This window comes from Heptranchias perlo, chromosome 10 (genome assembly GCF_035084215.1).
Source record: "Heptranchias perlo isolate sHepPer1 chromosome 10, sHepPer1.hap1, whole genome shotgun sequence".
In the NCBI taxonomy this organism is placed as follows: Eukaryota; Metazoa; Chordata; class Chondrichthyes; order Hexanchiformes; family Hexanchidae; genus Heptranchias; species Heptranchias perlo.
In genome coordinates this window covers 18617456-18644677 of record NC_090334.1, presented here as the reverse complement: position 1 = coordinate 18644677, position 27222 = coordinate 18617456, and the positions used below count along the sequence as shown (strand labels likewise).

Here is a 27222-nt window from a genome sequence, read left to right as displayed (position 1 = left end):
CTGAGTATTTCCAGCATTTTCTGTTTTTATTTCAGTTGAAAACGATTCTAATTAGGTTGGCAACAGAGGGTATGTGAACTATTGGATAGTTTTGACCAACGTAAATCATCAAAATATTTAAAATTGTATTTTTGTGGAGCTTAGACCTGTGGTAAATTCTCACCATTGCCAATCTTTGATCATCGATAAATCTATACAGAGAGATGCACAGTCCGAGGGACCAATAACTATGAACAAGAGTGGAAGTAAAAAATTAAGGCTTTTCATTGGAACAACACAGATTGTGGGTTGATATGGGAAGTTCTTTTACTCAGCAAATTGTTATGATCTGAAATGCACTGCCTGAAATAGTAACTTTCAAAAAAGAATTGAATATATACTTAAAAAGGAAACATTTTCAGGGCTATGGGGAAAGAGCAGGGGAGTGGAACTAATTGGTAGCCCTTTCAGAGAGTCGGCACAGGCATGATGGGCCAACTGGTTTCCTTCTGTGCTGTTTGATTCTATGATTCCAAGGGCACTAAATTGGGCCGTGTAGCGCCCATTGTTCCGGCGCTACACGGCCTCTCGAAATCCAAGATGGCGTCTTGATGCACACGCACGTTTCCAGCATGACTTGCGCCAGACGCCATCTTGGTATAGGAGTTAGCGCAGGCGCAGATAACGAATGCTGGAATCATGTAAAGTAGGGAGAAAACGGCTTCAATCAGTGTGCAACGCTGATTTAAAGTGATAGACACCATTTTGGCACTTAATGCTCAACTCAACACACAGTTTTAACCCCGACCATCTGAACATGTCTTAGAGTGCCTGGAGGACCCCCACCAGCATTATTTAAAGGGGCCATGCAGGATTTACAGGATAGTGGCTGGATTATTGCTTCTGGCTTCTGACATTTGTAACTGTTTTTGGAGGTCTCCTAGACTTGAATACTAGGACGCGGGGACATAGCCTAACATTTAGAGCCAGGACGTGCAGGAGTGAAGTTAGGAAATGCTTCTACACGTAAAGGGTGGGAGACATTTGGAACGCTTTTCTGCAGATGGCAGTTGATGCTAGCTCACTTGTGAAAGTTAAATCTGAGATTGTTAGATTTCTGTGAACCAAGGGTATTAAGGGATATGGGGCTAAGACGGGTATATGGAGTTAGGTCACAGGTCCACTGTGATCTTATTGAATGGCGGAACAGGATTGAGGGGCTAAATGTCACTGCCACTTGCTGCCTCTTGATATACACCACCTCCTCCTGCAAGAAAGCGGGACGTGTGTCTGGTTGAAGTGCCTGTCATGATTGAATAGCTAGTGTGTGTGGCCTGTGAGTTGTGGGTGGGCGGCTTGCAGCAGTGGTAATGTGTAAGGGTGAGAGGAGGCATTTGGTTGGAAGAGTTGAGTACTGATGGAAAGAGTTTGTTGGTATGTGGGTGATGGGGGGGTGTAGTGTGTGGTGCAGTTGGTAGGAGACACCACTTGACAGTTGACCTCACTCACCTTGACCAATTATGTCAAAGCATTGAACTTCTTCCTGCACTGCATCCATGTTCATGATGCTGTGTGCCTGGCATTGACTTCGTCCCCCGCTGCCTCCCACTGCCTTTTGAGTATATGTCTGGAGGGCCTCTTGCCCTCCCCACTACCCCCCCCCCCCCCCGCCACCCTCCTTCTGTCCACCTCTTGCACCCATGGTCTCTAGTGCATCAGCAAAGAACCTTGGTGCATGCACTCTCGCAGGCCTGGTACCAACTCAGATTGGCAGATTGGTGAGGTCTGGCGCCCAAAAACGGCCCCTATCGAATTTTTCCCCCTAAGTGTTTAAAATGATGAAAGGATTGGACAGGGTAGATAGATGCAGACTGTTCCCAGTAGTTATGGGGTCCAGAATGAGGGGCCATTGATATAAGATCAAATGTAAAAGATTTGGAAGGGCAGGAGAAGCTTCTTCATACAGAGTGTTGTGAGGCTGTGGAATTCACTTCAGGGTTAATGGTGGAGGCAGAAAGTATATCAACATTCAAGATTAGATTGAAGAGGTGGAGGAAGGGAAGGGGGATAAAGGGCTATGGGAATAGGTTGGGTAAATGTGATTAGGACTATTTGCTCACATGGAGAGTAAATGAGGACACAGACTGGTTGAGATGAATGTCCTGTTTTTGTGATGTAACTTCTAATGATACCTATGACAGGGCTGAGAAACTTTTACCAAAAGGATAATGAAGGTAATTTGGAAAAGGAGAAAAAGGTGACGAGATGGTACGATTTTTTTCAAAAATGGCTGAAAGCATCTATTCATTCCACCTATTTACAGAAAAACAAATAAAGGGAAGGAACCCATGATGTGGAATCTAACTCAAAGTGGGAATGGTGCATTGGCACAAGGCCTTTTGTGTAGATTTAGTTTCTAATTCAGTGTCAAGGAGAGGTATCCCAGTACATGATTAGCATTCTTAATAACTGACCGGATAATTTCAGTAATGATCAGTAATCCCATTGGAATCCTATTAATTTTCCACCGTGGCTAATGGACATCCCTTCATCGTACACAATTTTCTCCACATCCTACATTTACAATAGAGCTCCAATTAGCCAACCTATTATTCACATTCAAGATTCTCTGGCTCGAGGGGCCGATTGGCCTACTCCTGCTCCTATTTCTTATGTTCTTATGTAGATGGGCACCACAGGAGTTGGGGTTGGATCATGTCTTTCAATTCTGGGCTGCTTTGGTATTATACACATTTCACTGACATTTCCATGCACACTTCAGATCAGACAGGTCAGGGATTTGGGTCAATTCACGTTGCATGTTTTGCTGGGCCATACAAACTCCACTCAGAATAATGTACACTGCATCGAATCCTTCAAGTTATGCTGGGGATTCAGGTCAAACCACGTCATGTCTTTTGATGGGCTTTTTATTGAAATTTCTGGGCTTGTTTTAACTGTCGGATAGCCATTTCAGATCAAGTCAGGGATTCGGGACAGTTCTTTTATCAGCGCTGATAAAATCCAGTTTATGCACCAATTTCAATTATGCATCAGCGGCTCTATTCATTATGGCAGAATATCAAAGTCTCTAGTGCCTGCATTAACATCTGCCCATCATTTCTTAGCCCATTCACTTAAACAGATCTCTGTGGATGTTGCCAATCTCTCTCTTGTACTTCTCACCAAGAACACTCTATATTGGTGACTAACGAGCATTTCACAGCGACTTGTTCTGGGACACTATCTGTAAATGAATGGAAGAGGGAGCTTCTTGTAATAATACTATAACATTTGCTGTTGATACCAAACTACATGGCCAGGTAGCTGGTGTAAAGGAGAACGACTGCACACAAAAAAAAAATCTGGTCAAATGATGTGTCTAGGTCCAGGAATGGCAGATACCGTTTATTTTAGTGTGAATAAAATAGAGGTAATGTGTATAGGAACAGGAGGAATGAAACATACAGACATGGACAAGAAGTCTGTCAGTAAAGGTGGAAAAAGGAAAGAAAGATTTGTTGACTACTGAGGAGTCAATGTGAAGCCATTACAAACGTGTACGAGGATGTATCTAAAGGCCATTTCATTATGTGTCTAAAGACTAACATTTATGAGAAATTTTGGAGATTTGGAATGTAGCTGTCAGGGTGAAGAGACTTGGAAACTATATAGACTGCTAAGGGATAGTCTTTGAAGTGAGCTTGCGACATCTAAGAGAGGGAGGTTCATGACAAACTAACCCGATAAAGTGTTTCAAAGACATTACTGATATGGTGAACAGTTAATATTCTATTTTGGACTTTCAGAAAGCATTTGATAAGCTTCCACGGCAGCAACAAATGACTAGGTAAGGCATAGAGTGTGATACTGGATTAAAAACAGGAGGAATTTTCAAGGCCTGGATACCCCAGGAGACAGTCACAAGACGCTTGCTATTTTAATATTGGAAAAATGTACTATTGATGACACAAATACACCGATGTGCTGGGAAAAGTGCAGCAGTGTGGGCACCAGTGACCTCTAGCTCTAACTCTGCTGGAGCATACAGCAGCCATGGTGGATTCACTTGATTTCAATACTGCCACCAGGCACTCCACACCACTATGGATGCATCTTGGGCAGGAAATAAGTCAACAGATGGTGTTCCCTGGTCCCACCAGAATTCCCACTCCTGTTGGGCCTCCTGCACCTGATTCCCAGCCCAGGACCACTGCTGAGGCTGTTGATTTTTGGTCCCATTGACTGCATGTTATGTTATTCTTTTCATCTGAAAGTGTCTGACTTCGCCACATACAATTGTTAATTCCTCATCTGTTTGAAATTAACATCAAAAATGATCTTTCTGACGTGTTTTCTGATCACTAACCACTGCTCTGTGACTGATAGCCACTCATAAGCCAGATTGTAACGGAAAGTGTTACTCACCATGTGATCTACTTGTTCCAAAGTTTGGATTTTAACCAATCCACGAATAAAACTCCAAAGATTGTCATTGTCGGAGCTGGGATAGCTGGAGTGGGAGCTGCTGTCAAACTGCTGAAGTACGGATTCACTGACATACAGATTATTGAGGCATCAAGTCAGCCTGGAGGACGCATCAGAGGTTCTCCGTTTGGTAAGTGCATTGCGATGGAAAAGCTTTGGAAACGTAGAAAGCAACTTGCATCTACCCCAGAGACCTTGTAAAATAGGAAAAAGAGTAGGCCATTAAGTCCCTTGAATCTGTTTCGCGATTCAATAAGATCATGGCTGATCTGTATCCTAATTCCATCCAGCCGCCTTGATGAATAATAATTTGCAAGAAAAGTGATTAATGTGTGTGATTTAATCTGAATCACTGAATAAGACCATAAGAGATAGGAGTAGGCCATTCGGCCCCCTCAAGCCTGCTCCGCCATTTAATAAGATCATGGCTGATCTGATTTTTACCTCAACTCCACTTTCCCGCTTTTTCCCCATATCCTTTGACTCCCTTGCTGATCAAAAATTTGTCGAACTCAGCCTTGAATGTATTCAATGACTCAGCCTCCACAGCTTTTTGGGGTAAAGAATTCCAAAGATTCACGACCCTCTGGGAGAACAAGTTCTCCTCATTTCCGTCTTAAACGGGCGACCCCTTATTCTGAGACTATGCCCCCTAGTTTTAGATTCCCCCATGAGGGGTGTCGATAACTTAATTTCTGCGCTTATTTCCTTTAAGGCTTCTGCCGTATCATTAGCAACTATATCCCAGATTTTGGCTAATTTAATAATTTCTCTGGTGGCCATGCTCACTCCCCACCTAGGGAAAGCAATGGCCCAGAATCGGTCAGCCTCAGTAATTACCCTCTTTACTCGTTGCTCAGCAGGATATTGAGGCAGGGATGATGAGTGTCGGACATATGGGATCACATATCCCAAGTAACATGATCCTGTCCATTTTTGAGGCAACCATGGGTATGCCTTGTGGCCACAAATAAAGTAGGTTTCATTATACGCAGTAATTGCAGGGGAATTCTTTATGTTTATTCTATCTATGTAAATTTGGCCACCTGTGCAAGGCTTCCATCTGATGATAATACTGATGCTGGTTTCTGTCATATTTATATACTGAGTGCAATTACTCCATCCCATTACATCACCCCCTACTGAATTCTTACTCAAACATATTGCTCCATTAGTTCTTGGTGTATTTGTAAGGATTAGAAAAGGAGGTTTATGGGTCTGATCGTAATTAGGTTGGTACCACCCCCGAAATCTGGTTTCACATTTTGTTATGATTGTGTACTCCTTCCATTGCTTTCTCACAAACATTGTCTTACTTGTTCTCGCACTCATCCAGCCACTATCTTGCATTCTGTTCCCATTAATTTCAATTTGATTTATTACCCACTCCGCTATTTCTTGGGAAGTTAGGGGGACTGGTCTGAGTGGAATGCCTCCCTTGGATTGAATTGGGATATGTGAGCACACCCAGCAACTAGAGATACCTTGACGCTTTGCATACATATATGACATGTATAAAAAAGTATTGACATGCAGTTCCCTTGAAACACGATTGAGTCTGCTTGCAGCAGGGGTTGTAGCAGGTTTTATGCCAGTTCCCACCCACACGATCAGGCACGCCGAGCCAATTATTCTCATATGAGTTAAAAGTTTAGGGCATGCCATGCTGCAACAGTCTCTTATAACAGTTTAATTAATCAGTCAGTTTTGTTTTTCTGGTACGCCACCGCCGGGGTCCTTGTATGGGGATTTATGGGTTAATTAATCAACTACTAGGCCTGACCTTTGAACTCGAGATTGGGACCCACCCCTTTTTTTCCTTAATCCAAATTTTTATCCCTATAATATCCTCTTAGATGCTGTACCTCATCTTAACCAGGTTCCCTTCGTGTTGGCCATCAGTCCGGGTGGAAGAGAGGCAGAGCATCTGATAATCCTATCAAACTATGATTGTCTTCCCTTTTACATGCACCTTACCCCAGCGGGTGCTACTCCCGGTACCATTAAGATGTGTTCTTAGTTGAAATCACAGAGACAATGGGGACATTCTCACCCAGGCTCTGTTTTACTATCTTTGCCAAACCCTTCATCCTCTGCTTACATTTATTACATGCCATGAAAACCAAGAATCATATTGCAACAAACTGCACTACGACTAATACATGTGAAATTAATCTAATCTGAGGATGGATCTGTATATTCAGTCCCCAATTCCAGAGGTCATCTCACCAAGTGGTGACTTTAACTTGGTCAATGTCATGCTTAATATTTTTATTGTCCTGTTGTAGGTTATAATAAACCTTCTGGGAGAGGCCTATCTCCATTCGCAATGCTTTCAAGTATTTAGGCAACAGGGGTGTCAGATACCCAAATTATATTCTTTTAAGTCCTTTTTGTCATCCTCAGAAACTTGTAAGGTGGTGAGGTTATGCCGGTGTATCTCTACCAGTTCCTCGGGTCCAATTCGAACCGGGACTTCAGGAATGAAGCAGAACTCTGGACTTAAAATATCACAAGTTAGATTGGCATATTTAAACGTTTTCAAATTAGTTGTAACACAGTATTCGCCCTCTCCGGCATATGCCACTTGTGTGGGTTTTAGATCCGCCCCTAGGGCCTCCATGGTACAGTGACAGCATGTCTAGTAACACATCCCTTTAATTTTGTTCCAGCCAAATTCCCTTTAATTTTTTTTTTCAGCATATGGTAACATATTGTGATGGGATATGTGCATTCGGTCCTTCACTACCCCAATATTCTGTACTTGTTACACCTCTCCTCCCTGGGTTTCGGGTGCCATCACCAGTATTACTAGTACCAACCTTAGGAGCCCTCCTCCGTCAGGTTTACACTCCACTTGAGTGGGATACACCCGCACCATTGCCCTGAATTGGCAAGGGGTGATGTTCTTGTTTGCTAACAGCCACTTGGAGGTACCACCTCCATCATGCCCACAGGTCAGGTTCACCCTCAGTTTGTTGATTCGTTATTCATAAGGGTACTTCCCCCGCCTGTATCTGGGCTAGGTTCTCTCGTATCTGTTCCACAATCCAGTTACCGAATGTACTGCAGATGTCATTAGCAGCCGCCTGATAAGATACGTTATACTCTTTTATTAATTTATTGATGGTTTGGGCATGTGTTTCTAGCACTGTAACTATCTTTTGCAAATGTATGGTCAGCATTTGATCCTCAGACAATTCTTTATCTGTATTTTCATTTATTTTTTAAATATATCTTTAATGTGAGACCCTAAATCTCTGACCTTTTGATCTAATGTTGCCAAACCAATGTTACTGTCCGATACAATATTTACAGTCAGCTCCAATATCCCAAAATTTGTTTATTTTACGTAATTTCTTCTTGAACCACTTTTCATTTCCCAAAATATCCCACTACATTGTGCCCGAGTCCCTTCTATCATTTCACAATTATCCCAACTTGAGAGCAGTATTGTTGGACTGACAGGACTTGTCAACGTAACATTTTCTTCCCTCCCAAAAAGAATTCTTCCTTGATACACAGCATTCAATAGGAACCATTTAGACTGGACTTCTTTTATTTTAAAATATAATTTGATTATCCCCTTAAATTACAAGTAAATTTTTCTTTCTCGAGTGCTTGAATAGCAACTCATATAAATTTTTCTTATCAATTCCAATTTCAGAAACAAATTATGTCCAGGCTTTGTGGTTTTATAGTAGAGATGAAGTGCTCGTAATTACTTTTGGATGTAACTCCCATATCTCCCCACCTCGAGCACTCTGTCTCGGAAGACAATAAATGGGTTAAAACAAAACAAATCAAAATGTTTTCAAAAGAAGAGAATTAGGTTGATATCACCACGCTGTGACATTTGGTATCTGCCGATGCCTGCAGCTGAAGTCTTAAATTTTTAACACCACTGGATCGTTTCCTGCACCACATTTCTCCAGCAAAGGTTGCACCGTAACTTTGTAAAGACATTTTATGTCAAAGAACTACTCTTGGTAATCCTGCACCATCAACACTCACGTGGTCCCAAAAACCAGGGTCACCTGTTTTAAAAGAAACAGAGAAAATCCATTGCGGCTCTTCTTGAGAGCCCAAGGGGTTAATTTGTCAAATCATCATTTATTATTTATTTTGTCCAAAGGAATAATCCCTTTACCCGAAACAAATCCAGAAAACAAAACAGGAGAGAGAAATTGCCTAGTTCCTCTCTCTCTCTCTCTCTCTCTGGAGCTCGCAACCTGTCTGAAATAAACCCTGTCTCTCCCACATACAGATGTACGTAGGACTGCAGACTGGAATTTCCAACTCCAAGTCCTAATCGCTGTGTTTTCAAGATGTCCAAATCAATGGTGTTAACAACTGAGGCACCCGTATTAAAGGGAGTTGCTATATCACTTATCACAGATCTTTACTTCTCCATATTTGTCTATCTCTTTTACGATGTCCACCTCCATTCCATGTCGCGCTTTGTTTTAACACTTGAGTTGAGATAATTGTTGAGTTTTCTTAGCATTCTCAATGCGAGTTATATAATTTGTCAGGGAAGATCTCCCGCTTTGGTCAGATCTTGTATTGGAGCTACTATTCGTGAATAGTTTCAAATAAAATTGAATAGCCCCAGAACTTATCGAACTTCCTTATCATACTGTGGCGGGGTAAAACTGATAGGCGTTTAGTACCCTGTGTCAGTACATAGCTCAAGTAATGGACTTACAATTGTCTAACCTATGCTTTCTCTTCATACGATTTGTTTTACATTCCTTTCTTATCAATTTTTTTCTTTTTTCTCACTGTAGCATTGTCTGTGTGGAAACTTATATCTCAGTCAATTGTAGCCTTTGGCATTTCCGAGCAATTGGGTCAATTTTAATAATATAACCTATACCAATTGTTACCTCATGTTCACCTGTGTTCTGGGCAAGCCTCAGACAGTTCTCAACTGACTGGGTCATTTCTATCTGTTTGAACTGCTCTTGGCATGACAGTCTGGCTTCTTGGGATGGAAGGGGTTAATATTAACTTGCTCTCGTGGTAGCAGTAATTTGATACTTCTCCCTTTGAGATTAAGTTTCCACATTCCACCTTCAAAATTTCTCTTCACACAGGTTTGACTGATTTTTTTTTTACTTCTCACATTTGTGGATTGCTTTACACTATATATTTTGCACACTATTTTTGAGATTTATTTTAATCATAGTGTTTAATCAATCACAATAGCACAAAATGCTTCGAAGATCAGTTTAATTTATAACCAGAGATCATCCTGCACTTTATCTTTTCTTTTACAATTAAACCTCATTTTGTCTTGGTGAATTGAAAACAGATGTCGGTGTCCTTGGAAGGGGTTAACTTTTTTTTCAGTAACAAAACGACGGAGCCAGATATCAGATTCACGCAGCGTTCTCAGCATACGCAACGTAATTTTCACATAAATTATTTTTTAAAAAAAAATTCATACCGGGAAACAACATCTCCCATCGTACACTTCAGCCCACAGCCAGTCCAGCACCTCCAGACTGCTGCGACCAACTCCTGTCCAGGCTCCCCCCAACCCTCACACCGCTCCGCAAGCTCCACAACTTACTGTCCAATTCACTTTTTTTTAACATACTTTTAGTGGGTATGATTATAACCAACTCTCCGAGCTGTTCCTATCAGATAGCTTTTTTTCGTTATCTGTCCCGTTAATTTTTTTTTTAACCGTTTTTTAACCACAGCCAATCACAAGATAAAAATTCAAAATGCCAATTTTTTTTTTGAAGATCCCATGTTTGGAATTTAACATGCTCACATTTTATAAGAACCAGAATTTAATAGGTCACTTAACCTCAATAACTCCAATTTTAATTCAGCAATATCAGAATTAAACACAAGACAAAACAGATATATTACACAAAAGAAGAAAACACGTAAGATGCAGTAAGAAGGGGGCGTGGCCCACAACACCGACAGAAAACACTCACAATAAGGACAGGCTTTTTAAAGAGACAGTACACTGAAACAAAAGAACCTTTCTTTTCCGGGTCTCTGTCTTTTAAACATTTTTCTAGTCACTTAATTCTATCCATATTAAATGTACCGTCTTCGGGAAAGGGATATTTCTTAGTTTTGGTCCATTTTGACCAAACTATCAACTCGTCAGTTGTTTCTTTCCCAAAGTTTCTGTACATGTAAGCAGCAGGTGTTCCCTTTGGAGGGATTTTGCTAGCGTTGGCGTCCATGGCTTATAGTTTATACAATCCTCCACACTGTAATCACACAACAATCAAGACCTATCTTAACTATCACAATTCTATACTTGATAATTCAGCTGATTGGACAAGACGTCATATGTTCTCTACACCCACTCCAGGGTCCTGGCCCCAATAACCAGACCAGGCTAGGTGCGTGATAGAAACGTCTGCACTTAGTTGAATCAGCTGACTTACGCAAGATTTTTTTCAAAGTGCTTCTCCCCTTGAGCAGGGGGAACACTATTAGTGTTTCTATCCAAACACTTAATTTAGGTAAACCAGAATTTCACACTTTTCCGAATCCGCGACATCCACACCAGTCTGCGTTTGTCGCCACTACAGACTTGTAATTTCACACTTTTCCGAATTACACAACATCTAGTCTGTGCTTGTCCAAATTACAACTTCACACTAAGAATTTTTTAAACAAGTCTGTAACCTGGTTACCTCTTTTTCTGGCACCTTTTCCACTAGCAGCTCACCGTCTGTTGGTCCTTACAGCAACCTCAACGTCACTCTAGTATCACCGGTATCACAGATCTACTCCGTTATTGCTCTCTCAGCCCGTTACTACAACACCGCAGCTGACAATATCGAGTAATCTGTCGCGCGTCTCTTTTTTTTTTCTTGTCTATACGAAACACATTTCCTATGATCGCCTTCCAATTCCTAAAGGCAAACAGAAGAATTAGTCACGTCAGTTAATGCATATGCTTAACAATCGCTGTGTGTCTGGGTTCGTACAGACAACTTGTGTCCGTACTTACCGGGGATCACAAGCGACCTCCAAGAAACTGTCGAAAACTTAATTACCTATTATACACAATGCATTAACTCCAAACACTTATTTTCAGACAAGTAAGAATTTATTAAAAGAAACTTGAGCTCAAGTGGAAGGGTGTCTAATACAATGGTTAGAACCACCTCTTCGCTGTACATAGGAATACAGTTCATATTTATACAGTTAAATTAGTAATGTCTGTCTATCATAGAATATGGGCGTACATGTACATTCTTATTGGTTCAAGTGGTTAGTCAATCAAAAATAGGGAACCCACCCTCTAGTTTCTCATGACTGTTTCGTGGTTCTTAAACAGAGTCTGGGAAAACACGTTGCCTTAGCAACACTGTTTCTTATCAGTGGTTCTGTACCTAGTCTCAAGGCTATATGGTCATTAATTTCTGTTAGTTAGACAGTTATCTCTTCTATGTGTCTTTGCTGGGAACTTAAAACATAAGCTTTCTATTATATTCAGCTGGTCAGCTAACATGGCCAACTTATCCATCATGCTTTGCAGCTTTATGGTTTAGGTGTATTAGAAAGTTAATTTGGTCAGGCATTTCTTTATGGTTTTCCACAGGGGTAACATCCTCTCAGCATCTACCCTATCGAGTCCCTTTAGAATCTTGTATGTTTCAATAAGATCTCCTCTCATTCTTCTAAACTCCAATGAGTATAGACCCAACCTGTTCAATCTTTCCTCATAAGACAACCCTTCCATACCCGGAATCAACCTAGTGAACCTTCTCTGAACTGCCTCCAATGCAAGTATGCCCTTCCTTAAATAAGGGCACCAGAACTGTACACAGTACTCCAGGTGTGGTCTCACCAGCACCCTGTACAGTTGTAGCATGACTTCCCTGCTTTTATACTCCAACCCCCTAGAAACAAAGCCCAATATTCCATTTGCCTTCCGGATTACCTGCTGCTCCTGTATGCTGACATTTTGTGTTTCACCCAGATCCCTCTGTACCGCAACATTTTGTAGTATTTCTCCATTCAAATAATATTTTGCTTTTTTATTTTTCCTCCCAAAGTGGATGACTTCACATTTTCCCACATTATATTCCATCTGCCAAATTTTTGCCCATTCGCTTAACCTGTCAATATCCCTTTGCAGACACTTTGTGTCCTCATCGCAACTTGCTTTTCCACCTATCTTTGTATCATCAGCAAATTTGGCCACAAGACACTCTGTTCCTTCATCCAAGTCATTGATATAGATTGTAAATAGTTGAGGCCCAAGCACTGATCCCTGTGGCAACCCACTAATTACAGATTGCCATTTTGAAAATTACCCTTTTATCCCGACTCTTTGTTTTCTGTTAGTTAGCCAATCCTCTATCCATGCCAGTATATTACCCCGAACACTATGAGCTCTTATCTTGTGCAGTAATCTTTAATGTGGCACCTTATCGAATGCAAGGTTTTACAAGAACAGAAATATTTATTGATTCTAGTTCTCTGGTATTAAAGGCACTGTTCGTTGCCTACAACACACTCCCTCCATTGGTAATGGAAGGGTACGTCATGAATTTCATTGCTAGTCAAGTAGAGTGGTGATGCCAAAGACATTTAGTGCAATCTCAATTCAGGTTGGGCTAGAATGCTGCTGGTGAGAGAACACACTACATAAAGAGGCACACTCCTACATAAAGACAGCTCGGTAAATCACTGATATACGATGCAGTAATCAGCAATGACATGTCCTATTCAGCCAGTGATAAATGCAAGTGAATAAAATGTGTGTTTATGTAGTTCCAAGCATCTTTGTTTCGACTGTGTAAGAAGCCAGTGCGCAGTAAGGTGCAAGTAAGTGAATTAACTTAATTGTACGCTGAAATTAAACTGAAGAAAGATTGGATCATTATGTACACACTCCACATTCCACTTGTAATTTGCCACCTCCTAATAGAGAAAATGATTAATTGCTCAAATGGCAGTGGATCCAATTCCCTCCAGTCTCAGATGACTACAATACCAGGGCCAGAGAATGATTTACTAGGCTAGGATCAGTAAAGTCAAGACAAAGGTATGTTCGCAGAGAAACATCAGACATTCTAGACTTTTTAAAAATTCATTCTCGGGATGTGAGTGTCGCTGGCAAGGCCGGTATTTATTGCCCATCCCTAATTGCCCTTGAGAAGGTGGTGGTGAGCCGCCTTCTTGAACCGCTGCAGTCCGTGTGGTGAAGGTTCTCCCACAGTGCTGTTAGGAAGGGAGTTCCAGAATTTTGACCCAGCAACCATGAAGGAATGGCGATATATTTCCAAGTCAGGATGGTGTGTGACTTGGAGGAGAACTTCGAGGTGGTGGTGTTCCCATCTACCTGCTACCCTTGTCCTTCTAGGTGGTGGAGTTTGTAGGTTTCGGAGGTGCTGCCAAAGAAGCCTTGGCGAGTTGCTGCAGTGCATTCTATAGCCAGTACACACTAAAGCCACAGTACGCCCATGATGGAGGGATGGATGTTTAAGGTGGTGGATAGCTGGCCAAACAAGAGGACTGCTTTGTCCTGGGTAATGTTGAGCTTCTTCAGTGTTTTTGCAGCTGCAACCATCCAGGCAAGTGGAGAGTATTCCATCACTGACGTATGCCTTGTAGGTGGTGGAGAGGCTTTAAGGTGTCAGGAGGTGAGCCACTCGCCACAGAATACCCAACCTCTGACCTGTTCTAGTAACCACGGCCAGATGATAATGTCATTATATGTCATGGGGAGGTGGTTAGACTCTCTCTTGTTGGGGTTGGTCATTGCCTGGCACTTGTGTGGCGTGACTGTTACTTGCCACTCATCAGCCCAAGCCTGGATGTTGTCAACTTCTTCCATCACTTTGAGAGTAGGCTGTTAGGACGGTAATTGGCCAGGTTGGGTTTGTCCTGCTTTTTGTGGCTAGGACATACCTGGGCAATTTTCCATGTTGTAGGGTAGATGTGAGTATTGAAGCTGTACTGATTGACTTGGCTTGAACAGCTTGGCTAGAGGCACGGCAAGTTCTGGTGCACAGGCCTTCAGCCAGGATATTGTCAGGACCCGTAGCCTTTGCCGCGTCTAGTGCACTCAGCTGTTCCTTGATATCTCGTGGAGTGAATTGAAATGGCTGAAGACTAGCATCTGCGATGGTGGGGACCTCAGGAGGAGGCCGAGAAGGATCATTCAGTCAGCACTTCTGGCTGAAGATGCTGGCGAACGCTTCAGCTTTGTCATTTGCACTCATGTTCTGGGCTCCGCCATCATCGAGGATGGGGATATTCATGGAGCCTGTTCCTCCTGTTAGTTGCTTAATTTTCCATCACCTTTCGTGACTGGGTGTGGCGGGACTGCAGAGCTTTCATCTGATCCGCTGTTGGTGGGATTGCTCAGCTCTCTCTATAGCAAACTGCTTCTGCTGTTTAGCTCTCCTCTGAAGGGGTTCAATTACCTTTTTGTCTAGAGGCATAAGGACTCCCATTGGAGCTCAAAACTTGTGAAACCGTCATTAATTCAACCTGGAAGGGCCTCAGGACACCCTAGGTGGCCTGACTGTGGATCACATCGCCTTACAATGGTGGATCTGGGTAGGCACTACTGAAGCATCCTTGCAGGTGCCGGTGGCCCTCCCCAACCATGTAAAAGGACCGCATCTCTGTAATTTGGGATGGGATCTATGGCCTACAGCATAGGCAGAAGGAGTCCAGCTCTACCACACTTGTACTGGTGGGGTACTCCAGGACACTGAGGGCCAAAGATTTCAGCTCCATCAGAGGTCTGGCAGCACCATTTACCATTGATTACGCCATTGACCCTAACTGTAGTTTTAATATTACAAAATAAGGCTTGGGAAATCCACTTTAATATTCCCTTTAGTGATTTTTTTTTTGAAAGGTATCACTTGATGCAGTAATTACATGTCAATTAAAGTTTTTCTCTCAATACATTCAGGCAAATCAGTCGTTGATGATGGGGTCCAGTATATACATGTGGCGAGCATGGAACTCAACAGCAGTTGGCGATAGGCGAAAAATCCAGATAAAACTTAGCCCCTGGTCACACTGAATATCCCATTAGGAAAAGAATATCACTAGTGATTGGCAGTTACCTATAAAGTAAAATAAGCCCTTGCAGATTATTTTCTTTTTTGTTTTTAGGCAAATCAGTCGTTGATGAAGGAGCCCAGTACATTCATGGGGCGAGCATGAAGAACCCCATTTTTCAACTGGCCAAAGAACATGGCCTTCTGCAGCAAGCACACAATAGCTCAGACCCTGAATGGTCAGTGTTCACCAACACACAGAAACAGCTAGATCCTGACTTTGCATTACAAACGTGGAATCTAGGTAGAAGCATATTGAGGCGTACTTGTCTTTGTTCTCAAGAAAAGGGATACACACAAGCTAAAAGCCTTGTTGATGTCTTCTTGGAGGAAATAAAGAAGCTCGCCACAAACTGGAGTGGTGACTCTACTAACCTCAGGAGCCAAAAGCTCGGAATGCTTAATATGATGATGAAGTCGCAGTGTGTAGATAATGCAGCACATGACCTCAGTGATGTGTCACTGCAGGAATACAATGAATATGAAGATATTGAAGGTGGTGATCGCAATTCTCCACGGTTAGTAATAAATCTGTAAACTGTCTGTGGTTTGTCATGCATCTGTGTACTTGTACAAGATTGAATTGAGCTATTCCACAGGCTATTCATAGATGATAACTTTGAGCAAGAAGTAAATTTTGCATTGAAAATACAAATTCGGCAAAGATAACTGTAGTTGTATACTATAGCATCAGGTCAAAAAATCAATTACAGCAAAGAATGCATAGACTTGCTTATTCAGCATCTTCAAAACAAAAACCAACTATAACTGTACAGTATGAAACTAGGGCACATATTTTGGTCTCAGAACAAAGTTGGCAGGATCAGATCAAATCGTGCACTGGCAGCACACTTTTTAAAAAGCTCGTTGGATATTGTGAGGGCATTTGGGATATTAAAGGGATACAACCACTTAAAGATAAGTGGCCACAAATGTTGTCACCTTCATAAAGGCTTAAAGTGTACTTACAACATTTAGCAGCCTTGGCCAAAGCTGAATGAAACTAGATATAAAATAGTCGCTAATAAATCTAATAGGGAATTCAGGAGAAACTTCTTTACCCAGAGAGTGGTAAAAATGTGGAACTTGCTACCACAAGGAGTAGTCGAAGCAAATAGCATAGATGCATTTAAGAGGAAGCTAGATAAACTCATGGGGGAGAAAGGAATGGAGGAGTATCCTGATAGGTTTAGATGAAGTAGGGAGGGAGGAATCTCGTGTGGAGCATAAACGCAGGCATAGACCAGTTGGGCCGAATGGCCTGTTTCTGTGTTGTAGTTTCGATGTAACTCGATTATATGGGTAGAAGAGGGAGCAGATGAAGAAATATCCGGCAAAAACTAAGAGAAGGCAAACCCAATGTGCAAGAATGAAACAAAATCTGTGGGCAAGTGATGGAACAAAGCAACATGCAAGCCCCTGTTGGCTGGATGAGAGAAGAATTGCCCAGTTTTGTACTCGAAGGATTTTCCCAGAGAGCACAGGAGTGCACCATCCCTGGCAGGAGGTGGGGGTCAGGGTCAATGTTGTGTACTCTGCCTGAGAACAAATATAGGAGAAAAAGATCTAAGGAATTTAACCAAGTAAGACTACCCAACAGTGCCGTGTACCATGTAAATTGCCCAAGACTACATGCCACAAAATGTTGCCTATCAGCCTGTCCCATATTTACTCCTCACCCATACCAAACCACCACATAACCTTTCTGCGCTCATGCATACCTGCACTTCAACAGGGCACAAATTCAAGCTGCAACTTACAATTGAATACCTTGCCATGCTCACACCTTCCAGGAGCTTCACCCATCAAATTGTTGTAACACAGCCCAGCTGCATGAAGCATAGTCACTTACTGATACCTAGAATGGCCTACAGGATGGGCACATGTTTATCATCGTGTAAATGCTCGTTCAACTTACAACTTGTGAAGATTTGTGCCATATTGTCATGCAAACATAGAATATCACACGAGGACAGATTCAAACTGGTTCAAAAGTAACAAGCTCTAGATTCCCTTGGAGGAGGCCACTCTGAACATCCTATCATAAAAATATAGAAGATTAAAGTTTGCACCGGGATATTACACAGGATATAAAGTATGAGAGTATCGTGATAATAGAGTGTAACTGATCAGAACCTGGATGTTTGGCACATAAGTAGAAGGATAACAAACTGCAGTCAGGTGTTTTATTATAATATTCAATGTATAATGTTCTTCATATTCCATTATATTCAGTTGGCACCACTGTGTGGAGTTGATGTCAGGTTCCATCATAATTACTGGTTCCGATCACCTATTGTGATAATATTTCAATGGGTGATACATGCAACTGGAACCATTACAAGCAAGGTCATAATTGTGTGTATTTTTTCATGCATATGTGTCAGTTATTTGGTTGTGAAATGTGTACCACTTGGGTACAGATTGATTATACTGATTATACAAGAAAATGATTCAAAATGTCTTGGGTAATGGACAATTATGTGAGAGCTGAGTTTTCAATAATAAATGAATGCCATGAGAAGTGGCAGCACCTTAGATATGTCATTATTTTTAAAATAATGGTCATTGGAGGTATTCATTTTGGTAGAGCCGATTATGGCCAGACAAATGCCGTTCTTATGGTATGTTCCAAAATGTCCAGAGGAGATATTGTATCACACTGGTGACAAATCCATTCTCATCGGATAATCTAGATGCTATCACAGTTGGTATGTCCCATTGTAATCAGTAGATAATATTCTATTAATTAGATAGCATTCAGTTTTTTCCAGGTTAGGTAATGCATAGTGTCGAATGGATTTTATGATATTCAAGAAGTTGTCTTCAATGGATAACATCATAGTCATTGGGTGATATTTAAATAGACCTATCATACTTGATGGATTGCATGCAATGAGTTGAGTCACATTCAACTGATTTAGAATCTTCTGCATGGCCTGATTTTTGTTAACAAGAAAACCTTGTGCTATTCCAGATTATTCCTCAAATTAATCTCAAACCTGGTGGAGATTATCCCGAGGGAGAAGCTGCTCCTGGAGAAGCCTGTTAAACAGATCCTGTGGAATGGCAGTTTTGAATCGGAGGACGGTTCACTGTATCCAGTCAGAGTGGTGTGTGAAGATGGAGATCACATTCTCGCTGATCACGTCATTGTGACAATTTCACTGGGTAAAAGCAGTAACACCTCATTTAAATGCCTGCTTTAAATGAGCACTCAGTGATCAAAGTATTCTAAATGTTGAAAAGGTTATACAATGACATAACATTAATCAGATGCGATTAAAGAATTGGGTTCAATTTCTCTGAAGACAAACATAACAAACTTTGCATGTGAAGGGGTCTGAAAGCTGATCATTTTTGAGTTAGGAAATTTTGAATGCTTTAGAATAAAAATCACTTGGGCACAACAGTTTTATTGGACACTCACGGTGAAGGAATGGTGCTAATATATTGAAGGACTTCACAGATGTCCCCACAGGCTGAATCATAATGATTGCTTGAGCAATAAGTGTGGTGTTGCAGAGCTGTAGGATGTAGGTTTGATGGCCGCCTCTCTGCCGATTTACAGATCTCAGTTGTGCTGCTACAGGAAGGCACTGAGATGAGGAAATGGGTTGGGGTTTATATGGAAGGTGTTGTACTAACATTGAGTAGTATAATCTCAAAGAAGATGTACAAAAGAAAAGTATAATATCAGTGTTATATTAGTATCCTAGTTAAAAATTGGGAAGACCGAAGCAATCATCTTCAGCCCCTGCCACAAACTCTGCACCCTTGCCATAGGCTTCACCACCCCACCCCCCTCCCGGCTACTGTCTCAGGTTCAACCAGACTGTTCGCATCTCAGTGTCCTTATTAGACCTCAAATTGAGCTTCTGACCCCATATCCTCTCCATCATAAAGACCACCTACTTCCACCTCCATAACATTGTCCGCCACTGCCCCTATCTCAGCCCATCTGCTGCTGAAACCCTCATCCGTGCCTTTGTCACCTTCAGACTCAACTATTCCAATGAGCTCCTGGCCAGCCTCCCATCCTCCACCCTCCATTAACTTCAGCTCATCCAAACCTCTACTGCCTGTTTCTCAACTCGCACCAAGTCCTGTTCACCCATCACCCCTGTGCTCGCTGACCTACATTGGCTCCTGGTCCAGCAGTGCCTCAAATTTAAAATTCTCATCCTAGTTTTCAAGTCCCTCCATGGCCTCACCCCTCCCTGTCTCTGTAACTTCCTCCAGCACTACAACCCACCTTATCCCGCAAGATGTCCTACTCATCCATTACATCAGCCCATCTGCTTGCTGACCTACATGGACTCCCGGTCCCCTAATGCATCAAATTTTAAATTCTCATCCTCCTGTTTAAATTTCTTCATGGCCTCGTCCCTTCCCCCTCTGTAACCTTCTGCAGCACTCACCTCCTTCAAGATCCTCCTTAAAACCCATATCTTTGACACCGCTCCTAAAATCTCCTTCTTTGGTGTCCATTTTTGCCTGATTGCGCTTCTGTGAAGTACCTTGGAACATTTTTGATGTTAAAGGTGCTATATAAATGCAAGTTGTTGTTAATTTTCTTATATACAATTAACAAAATGTTCAAATAAGCTTGAAAATTTTAGTTCACTACATAATGATAAATTCAAAACATATAAGCAGCAACTATTTAAGACAAAGTATAGAATGTGGCTGTCTGAAACACAGGCTGTAAATAAATGAAAACTTGAAGAAACTGTTCACTTAATAATTAGCAAATCTAATTTTTCCATTTAGCAGGTGTGAAGGATTATCGGCAGAAAATCTAAAGTAACTGTATAACACTGTCTTCTTAAATTACGATCAATACATTAAGATGTGTGTTTGCTCACTAGGCTATCTGAAAGCAGAAGCCAAGGCATTGTTCCATCCAAGTCTTCCAGAAGAGAAGTTGCACGCAATCAAAAACATGGGCTTTGGTACAACAGATAAGGTTTACCTGGAGTATGAGGTTCCATTCTGGGACAAAGATATTGGTCCGGAATATGCGATTGTATTAGTTTGGGAGGATGAAACTCCATTTTCTGGCCTGAAACCAAACCCAGCTGAGTGGTGGAGACGCTTATATTATTTTAATGTGCTTCAACCAGCAGAAAGGTATTGAACAGTAAGGTAACAACTGAAGACTCGATAAACAGCTATATAAATACGAGTTCTCTCTCTTTCTCGCTCTATGATGCTTTTGACATAGAAAACATCCCAAGGAGGAGGAGGCTGAGGCAGCTGAATGGATTGTCTCAATTATCGAGATGATAAAACTTCATGTGGTTCTCGCATTTGATACCGGAAATAAGAATGAGGAGCAGGGGAAGGGGGGTAAGAGGAGTGGGTTTATTATTGAGGAGTTTGGGATTATCCTCACCCTCATGGACGATTTGGCCATGGAAAGGGAGGTATTGTTTAATGTGATCTGGTCAGAGCTGATGGAGAATAACCAGTCCAATCATATGCCAGATCATGTGATTTTAAGAATGGCTTGGTAGGAATTGTACCAGTGCAAACCCAGTGGAGACTGAAGGGCTTGGATGGGATGAGTGTTGAATTTGGAAGCAAGGGAGCTGTTGAACAGGTCAACAGCAGCAATGTCGTAACAGTGGAGGACCAAAGGACAAGATGATGGAAGTTTGAAGGCATTTTAAATAGGGAGCCGAGGAGGTAATTTTTTCTAGGAATAGAGAAGGTGGTAGATGGATTGGAGTTGTGCAGATAGATGTGAATGTTGAGGAAAACAAGGATGGATCATGCTGACAGGATAGAATGGGACTCCACGTTGGAACAAGATTTCAAATTCACCTTTTCTGGAAAATCAGACTGAATCATAATAGAAACTCTGAGAATTCGTGTCTGTTAGTTGTGATGTGCAATGAAGGGCTACTGAGGAGATAGAAATGGTCCAATAGCACTTTCTCAATTGGATGTATAATCCTTAAATATTATAAATTTATTTTTGGCAAATATGGAGGAGATTGCCTGACATTGTTATTTATTTGCTAGATGAGGGCAATGGCTGAGGTTTGATGATCTGTTTGGTAGATATGGGCACATCCTTTTGGGCTGGACCTCAGGGAGAGAAGCAGAGTTTATGGAAACACTCAGTGAGGAGGAACTAGCATCAAACATCACCAGGATTCTAAGGCAATTTACTGGTAAGAACTCTTAGGACAAGTCCACTGATTGTGTGTTCCCAATAGGAAGCTGTGCATGAAGACAATATGGGTCAAAAATAAGGTTACAACAATGTAGTATTGATTCTCCGTCTGTGTTCCCTTCGACCGCGTTCCCTTCGACTGCAGCTCCCTACCAGGGCATGGGATTGATGAATTTCTCTTCATAAGGCTTGTTAGTGATATTATGGGATGTAAATGTTGTACCCTCTCGATCTCAATATCAAACATGGTCTTGAGACTGCCAAAGTCTCAATTACTGACAGGGCTCCCTCCTCCAACCACTTCCTTACATGTCCCCTGTCTGCCCCAAATCTCTGCACTGTCATTTTCCACCTTGGACAAAAATATCCTCAACTGCCTCTCAAGCAGCCTCTCAAACTTTGACTTCCCTCTGCCAGCCGTGACTACATCGACACCTCAGTTGATCTGCTCCAGATCAGTCTTGTGTCTACTGTCAATGCCCTTGTTTCCCCTCCACCCGACCACCTCCACAACCTCAGCTCTTTGGCTGTAAGATTAAACATAGTAGACAGTCAGGACAGTTGATCACCATGAGATCAGCTTGGCCACCTCAAGCTTGACCATCAATCCCCTTCCATTGTCAAATCTTCTTACTAGTTCAGTAACATGCTGAACACCAGAAACAACTCCAAACTCCTCTTCTGTCCTCATTCCTTCACACCGTCCTCATTCCAAAGACAAAACGCGAGAAAATCATAATCTTTTTCACATCCAAAATTGTGGCCATCCAGACAGTTGCTTCTATTTCTCTTTTGTCTCACCCCAAATTCCAGCCACATATTCTTTCCTTCTAACTGAGCCCTCGACTATTTCACACTCATCAGCTTCTTCCCTACCTCCTCCTGTCCTCACTACACACATTTCATCCATTAAAGCCTCCACTTGCTCCTGCGATCCTCTCCCATCCCAGCTCCTGATCACCTTCACCTCCTTAGTCACAAGCTCACCAACATTATCAACTTGTCTCTATTTCTGGCGCTATCCCAACCTTCTTCAAAATCACCATGATCGTACCTCCTAAAATCTCTCAGACCCTCCATTCTCTAACTATCACCCTATCTCCAACATTTCCTTCCTTCTACAAGTACTGGAATATGTTGTTACCTTTCAACTCTGCTCCCATCTTTCCCACCACACCCTTTTAGAAAGTCTCCAACCCAGCTTCCACCAATCCCCCAGTCCCCAACCTAGTACCATCTCTGCCTTTTCCTTTCCCTTTCCTTCTCCCGCTCAGCAGCACTTATTTTGCTCCTCAGCCTAAAGTGTTTTGAGAAATCATCTATACTTGGAATATTGTAGAACTATAGCAGATGAAATTCTTTGTGTGTTGTATGGTATAATCTTCCTGCCATTATAATGGAGAAAATCCTTCAAATTACCATTAACCTCTCCACAGGAGATAGGCTGCTATTGAAAAACAACCAACAGGACAAAAACATTTTTATATTGGACCTGGAAATAAAGGTGCTTTGAACATAAATACTTCCCTTCCTTTTAATATTGTTTTAGTGTTGGGGAGGTCTCTTTATAGATTGTCTACACATTGTAAACTTTCACAATTGTGGATATCTCTAACAGATTTTTTAAAATTGCTATTAAAAAAAACAGCCTCATCTAATGAGGTTGAGGTTGATGAAGAAATGACCAAATTTTTTTTTGGAGGTGGAGATTGTTTCACCTCATAATAAAATGAGCTTTTTTGTTAAATTTCCTTTCTTATCAGTCACTGCAGGTGTAATTGAAAACATCCCATTCTATACTTATATCAACTTTACTGTTTTAAAAAAAATAGTAACTGAAGGAATCTTCCCTCCCCATTGTTAGTTTGTAACAACCACTGATTTTATCTCTAGGGAAACCCGTGCCACAGCCTAAAAATGTTTTTATAACAAAATGGTTCAGTAACTCTTACACTCGGGGCTCCTACTCCCATATATCCATCAATTCAACGGGAGACATGATTGATACGCTGGCTGAACCTTTACCACAGGAAGAAGGGGATGAATATCCTAGCAAGGTAAGTGGTGGCAACCAGTGCTGTAACATTCTGTGTCCAAGGGCAGGCTTCATGCCACAAGGAGGAGACATTCCCATTTTGTAAAGGGGGCAAGCTGAATTTAGTCATAAGAATGAATATTTTTATACCATAAGGACAGGAACTCTACTTGAGGTCAATTTTGATAAGATAAATGGTTCTAATTATTATGATTGACTGATGCATTTAACCGGACCAACCAAGTACACACTCTGTTTAAGCGCGAAGTTTAAACAACAGGGAGGCTGGGAGGGGGCTGAGTGGACACTTTGATGTTCAGCCTCTGCTCTGCCTTCGTGCAATTTGAAAACAAAAGAACAGCAGCAAGGATTTCCTGTGGCAATACATTTATCCCTGGAGATACTGTTACAACTTGTGACTTGGCCATCTTAAAACTTACTGGTGTTTAATTTCCTCTATACAGTGTATAATATACTGGTTAATGTATTCACATTAAATTCTAGTCTGTGCTATTTAATAGTGTTGATAACCCATTTAAAATAAACAGCTTAATGACTCACTAAAATACTTTAGACGGGAAATTAATGAACCAGTTGTGACAAAATCAGAATATTTGTTGTATACTAAATGAGAAATTTTGGTATTTTATATAGTTTTAGATAGACGGGGTAAATATGATTCAAAAATTGGCTTCAGCAAGATGTAACTAAAAAAAATCCTCTCACTGGGACTTTCCTTGGGGATTCTCCGAATCAGCTACATAACTTCGGCGGAAGATCGGCAGAACTCTGGATAGACGTATAATCCTTCCTTTTGCAGGTCAGAAATCGTTTTTGACCCGTCTACCAACCTGGAAAAATCTGTCAATTTATCAGTGGAATTTGGGTAAAACTTGATTTTTAAAGGTCTCTAAGCATATCCACTTCTAAAATTGCCATTTACAGTATTGAACACATGGGCAAAGTAAATAAGATTTTTTTTCCCAGTGTTGGGACAATGCAACATGCCCAAGACATTGCAGAGAAGTTCTGTATCACATTTGGCCTGTTCCCACCTAACTTGAGGTTCTTTGCTTTTGTGCAAAGTACATCGAGTTACATCGAAACTACAGCACAGAATCGGGCCATTCGGCCCAACTGGTCTATACCGGCATTTATGCTCCACACAAGCCTCCTCTCTCCCAACTTCATCTAACCCTATCAGAATATCCTTCTATCCCTTTCTCTCTCGTGCTTATCTAGCTTTCCCTTAAATGTATCTATGCTATTTGCCTCAACTACTCCTTGTGGTAGCGTGTTCCATATTCTTGCCACTCTTTGGGTAAAGAAGTTTCTCCTGAATTCCCTATTGGATTTATTAGCGATTATTTTATATTTATGAGACTTTGTTTTATATTTATGACCTCTAGTTTTGGATTCCCCCACAAGTGGAAACATTTTCTCCACGTCAACCCTATCAAACCCTTTCATTATCTTAAAGGCCTCTATCAGGTCACCCCTCAGCCTTTTTTCTAGAGAAAAGAGCCTCAACCTGTTCATCTTTTCCTGATAAGGATATTCTCTCAGTTCTGGTATCATCCTTGTGAATCTTGTTTGCACCCTCTCCAATGCCTCTATATCCTTTCTATAATATGGAGACTAGAACTGTGCACAGTACTCCAAGTGTGGTCCAACCAAGGTTCTATACAAGTTTAACATAACTTCTTTGCTTTTCAATTCTATCCCTCTAGAAATGAATCACAGTGCTTGGTTTGCCTTTTTTAAAAATGGCCTTATTAATCTGCGTCGCTACTTTGTGATTTGTGTATCTGTACCCCTATATCCCTTTGCTCCTCTATCCCGTTTAGACTCTTATTATCCAAGCAGTATGTGGCCTCCTTATTCTTCCTACCTAAATGCACCACCTCACAGTTATCTATGTTGAAATTCATTTGCCAATTGCACACCCATTCTGAGTTTATTAATGTCCTCTTGCATTTTGACGCACTCTTCTTTTGTATTAACTACATCCCCCAATTTGGTGTCGTCCGCAAATTTTGAAATTGTGCTTCCAATTCCCAAATCCAAAGCGTTAATATAAATTGTGAACAACAATGGTCCTAGCACTGATCCCTGTGGAACACCACTTCCCACCTTTTCTCTTTGTCTATCCTATCATTAGATTGATTCCTGGGATGAGAGGGTTGTCCTATGAGGAGAGATTGAGTAGAATGGTCCTATTCTTTCTGGAGTTTAGAAGGATGAGAGGTGATCTCATTGAAACATACAAGATTCTGAGGGGGCTTGACAGGGTAAATGCTGAGAGGTTGTTTCCCTTGGCTGGAGAGTCTAGAATCAGGAGTCATCGTCTCAGGATAAGGGGTCGGCCATTTTAAGACTGAGATGAAGAAGAATTTCTTTGCTCGGAGGGTCGTGAATATTTGGAATTCTCTACCCAGAGGGCTGTGGATGCTGAGTCATTGAGTATATTCAAGGCTGAGGTAGATAGATTGTTGGAATCAAGGGATATGGGGACTGGGCGGGAAAGTGGAGTTGAGGTCGAAGAACAGCCAAAATCTTACTAAATGGTGGAGCAGGCTCGAGGGGCTATATGGCCTACTCCTATTCCTTATATGTCAGAAGACTCTCCCAGCACTGCCTTTCCTTCACCTTGGGTGTCAGCCTTGACTCAGTAGTAGTACTCCTGCCTCTGAGTCAGAAGGTTGTGTGTTCAAGTCCCCGTTCCAGAGACCTCAACACAATATTTAGGCTGACACTCCAGTGCCATGCTGAGGGAGTGCTGCACTGTTGGAAGTGCTGTCTTTCGGATGAGACATTAAACCGAGGTCCCATCTGCCACCTCAGGTGGACGTAAAAGGTTCCATGGCACCCAAGGAGAGCAGGGAAGTTCTCACTGCTGTCCTGGCAAACATCTGATCCTGAAACAACACCTAAAACAGATAATCTGATCATGTATCTCATTGGTGTTTGGGGGACTTTACTGTGTGCAAATTTGCTGCTACATTTCGTACAACAGTGGCAGCACTTCAAAAGTACTTCATTGGCTGTAAAGCACTTTGGGAAATCCTGAGGTTGTGAAAGGCACTATATAAATACAAGTCTTTTTTTTCTTTGATCATTTCCCAGACTTAAAACTGTTTGTCCCATGCACTGTAATCGTTTCCCTCTTGATTCCAGATGTTGCAGGTTTTATTTGCTGGTGAAGCAACACATTGGAGATATCACAGCACCACCCATGGAGCACTGCTGTCTGGGTGGAGGGAGGCAGAGCGACTGATTGATCATTACTCCACCAGTGAGGAATAATGTCCTCGGACCGAAGGAGTGTTTTAAATGCAATCATGTGGTAATAAGTCAGAGCATTGGTAATTTGCCATATTTATTTCATTCATTAAGTTACTTTTCTCCCCTTCCATTTTAAGTTCTAACTGAAGATCAGGGTCATTTGACCCAAGAATCTC

At 41.6% G+C, this 27222-nt stretch overlaps 1 protein-coding gene and 1 long non-coding RNA gene across 2 annotated transcripts in view; both read left to right on the top strand.

Moving 5' to 3' along the window:
* LOC137326313 (uncharacterized) overlaps window positions 1-15948 on the top strand; it is a 24450-nt gene extending 8502 nt beyond the window's left edge. The window contains exons 2-3 of the long non-coding RNA XR_010964166.1: window positions 4431-4597; window positions 15598-15948. This is a non-coding gene — a long non-coding RNA (uncharacterized lncRNA). The remainder of the gene's footprint in view (window positions 1-4430; window positions 4598-15597) is intronic.
* LOC137326770 (peroxisomal N(1)-acetyl-spermine/spermidine oxidase-like) lies at window positions 15948-27222 on the top strand. The gene is made up of 6 exons (XM_067992165.1): window positions 15948-16060; window positions 18520-18713; window positions 20414-20675; window positions 21612-21724; window positions 23620-23783; window positions 26939-27222. The coding sequence occupies exons 1-6, from the start codon at window positions 15948-15950 to the stop codon at window positions 27065-27067; spliced, it is 975 nt and encodes a 324-aa protein (XP_067848266.1). The 3' UTR covers window positions 27068-27222.

Coding starts and splice junctions, on each gene's coding strand:
- LOC137326770 (XM_067992165.1), top strand. CDS start 15,948: ATGATGATGAAGTCGCAGTGTGTAGATAATGCAGCACATGACCTCAGT. Junction 21,725..23,619: donor GATTCTAAGGCAATTTACTG/GTAAGAACTCTT, acceptor TTTTATCTCTAG/GGAAACCCGTGCCACAGCCT. Junction 23,784..26,938: donor GGGATGAATATCCTAGCAAG/GTAAGTGGTGGC, acceptor TCTTGATTCCAG/ATGTTGCAGGTTTTATTTGC.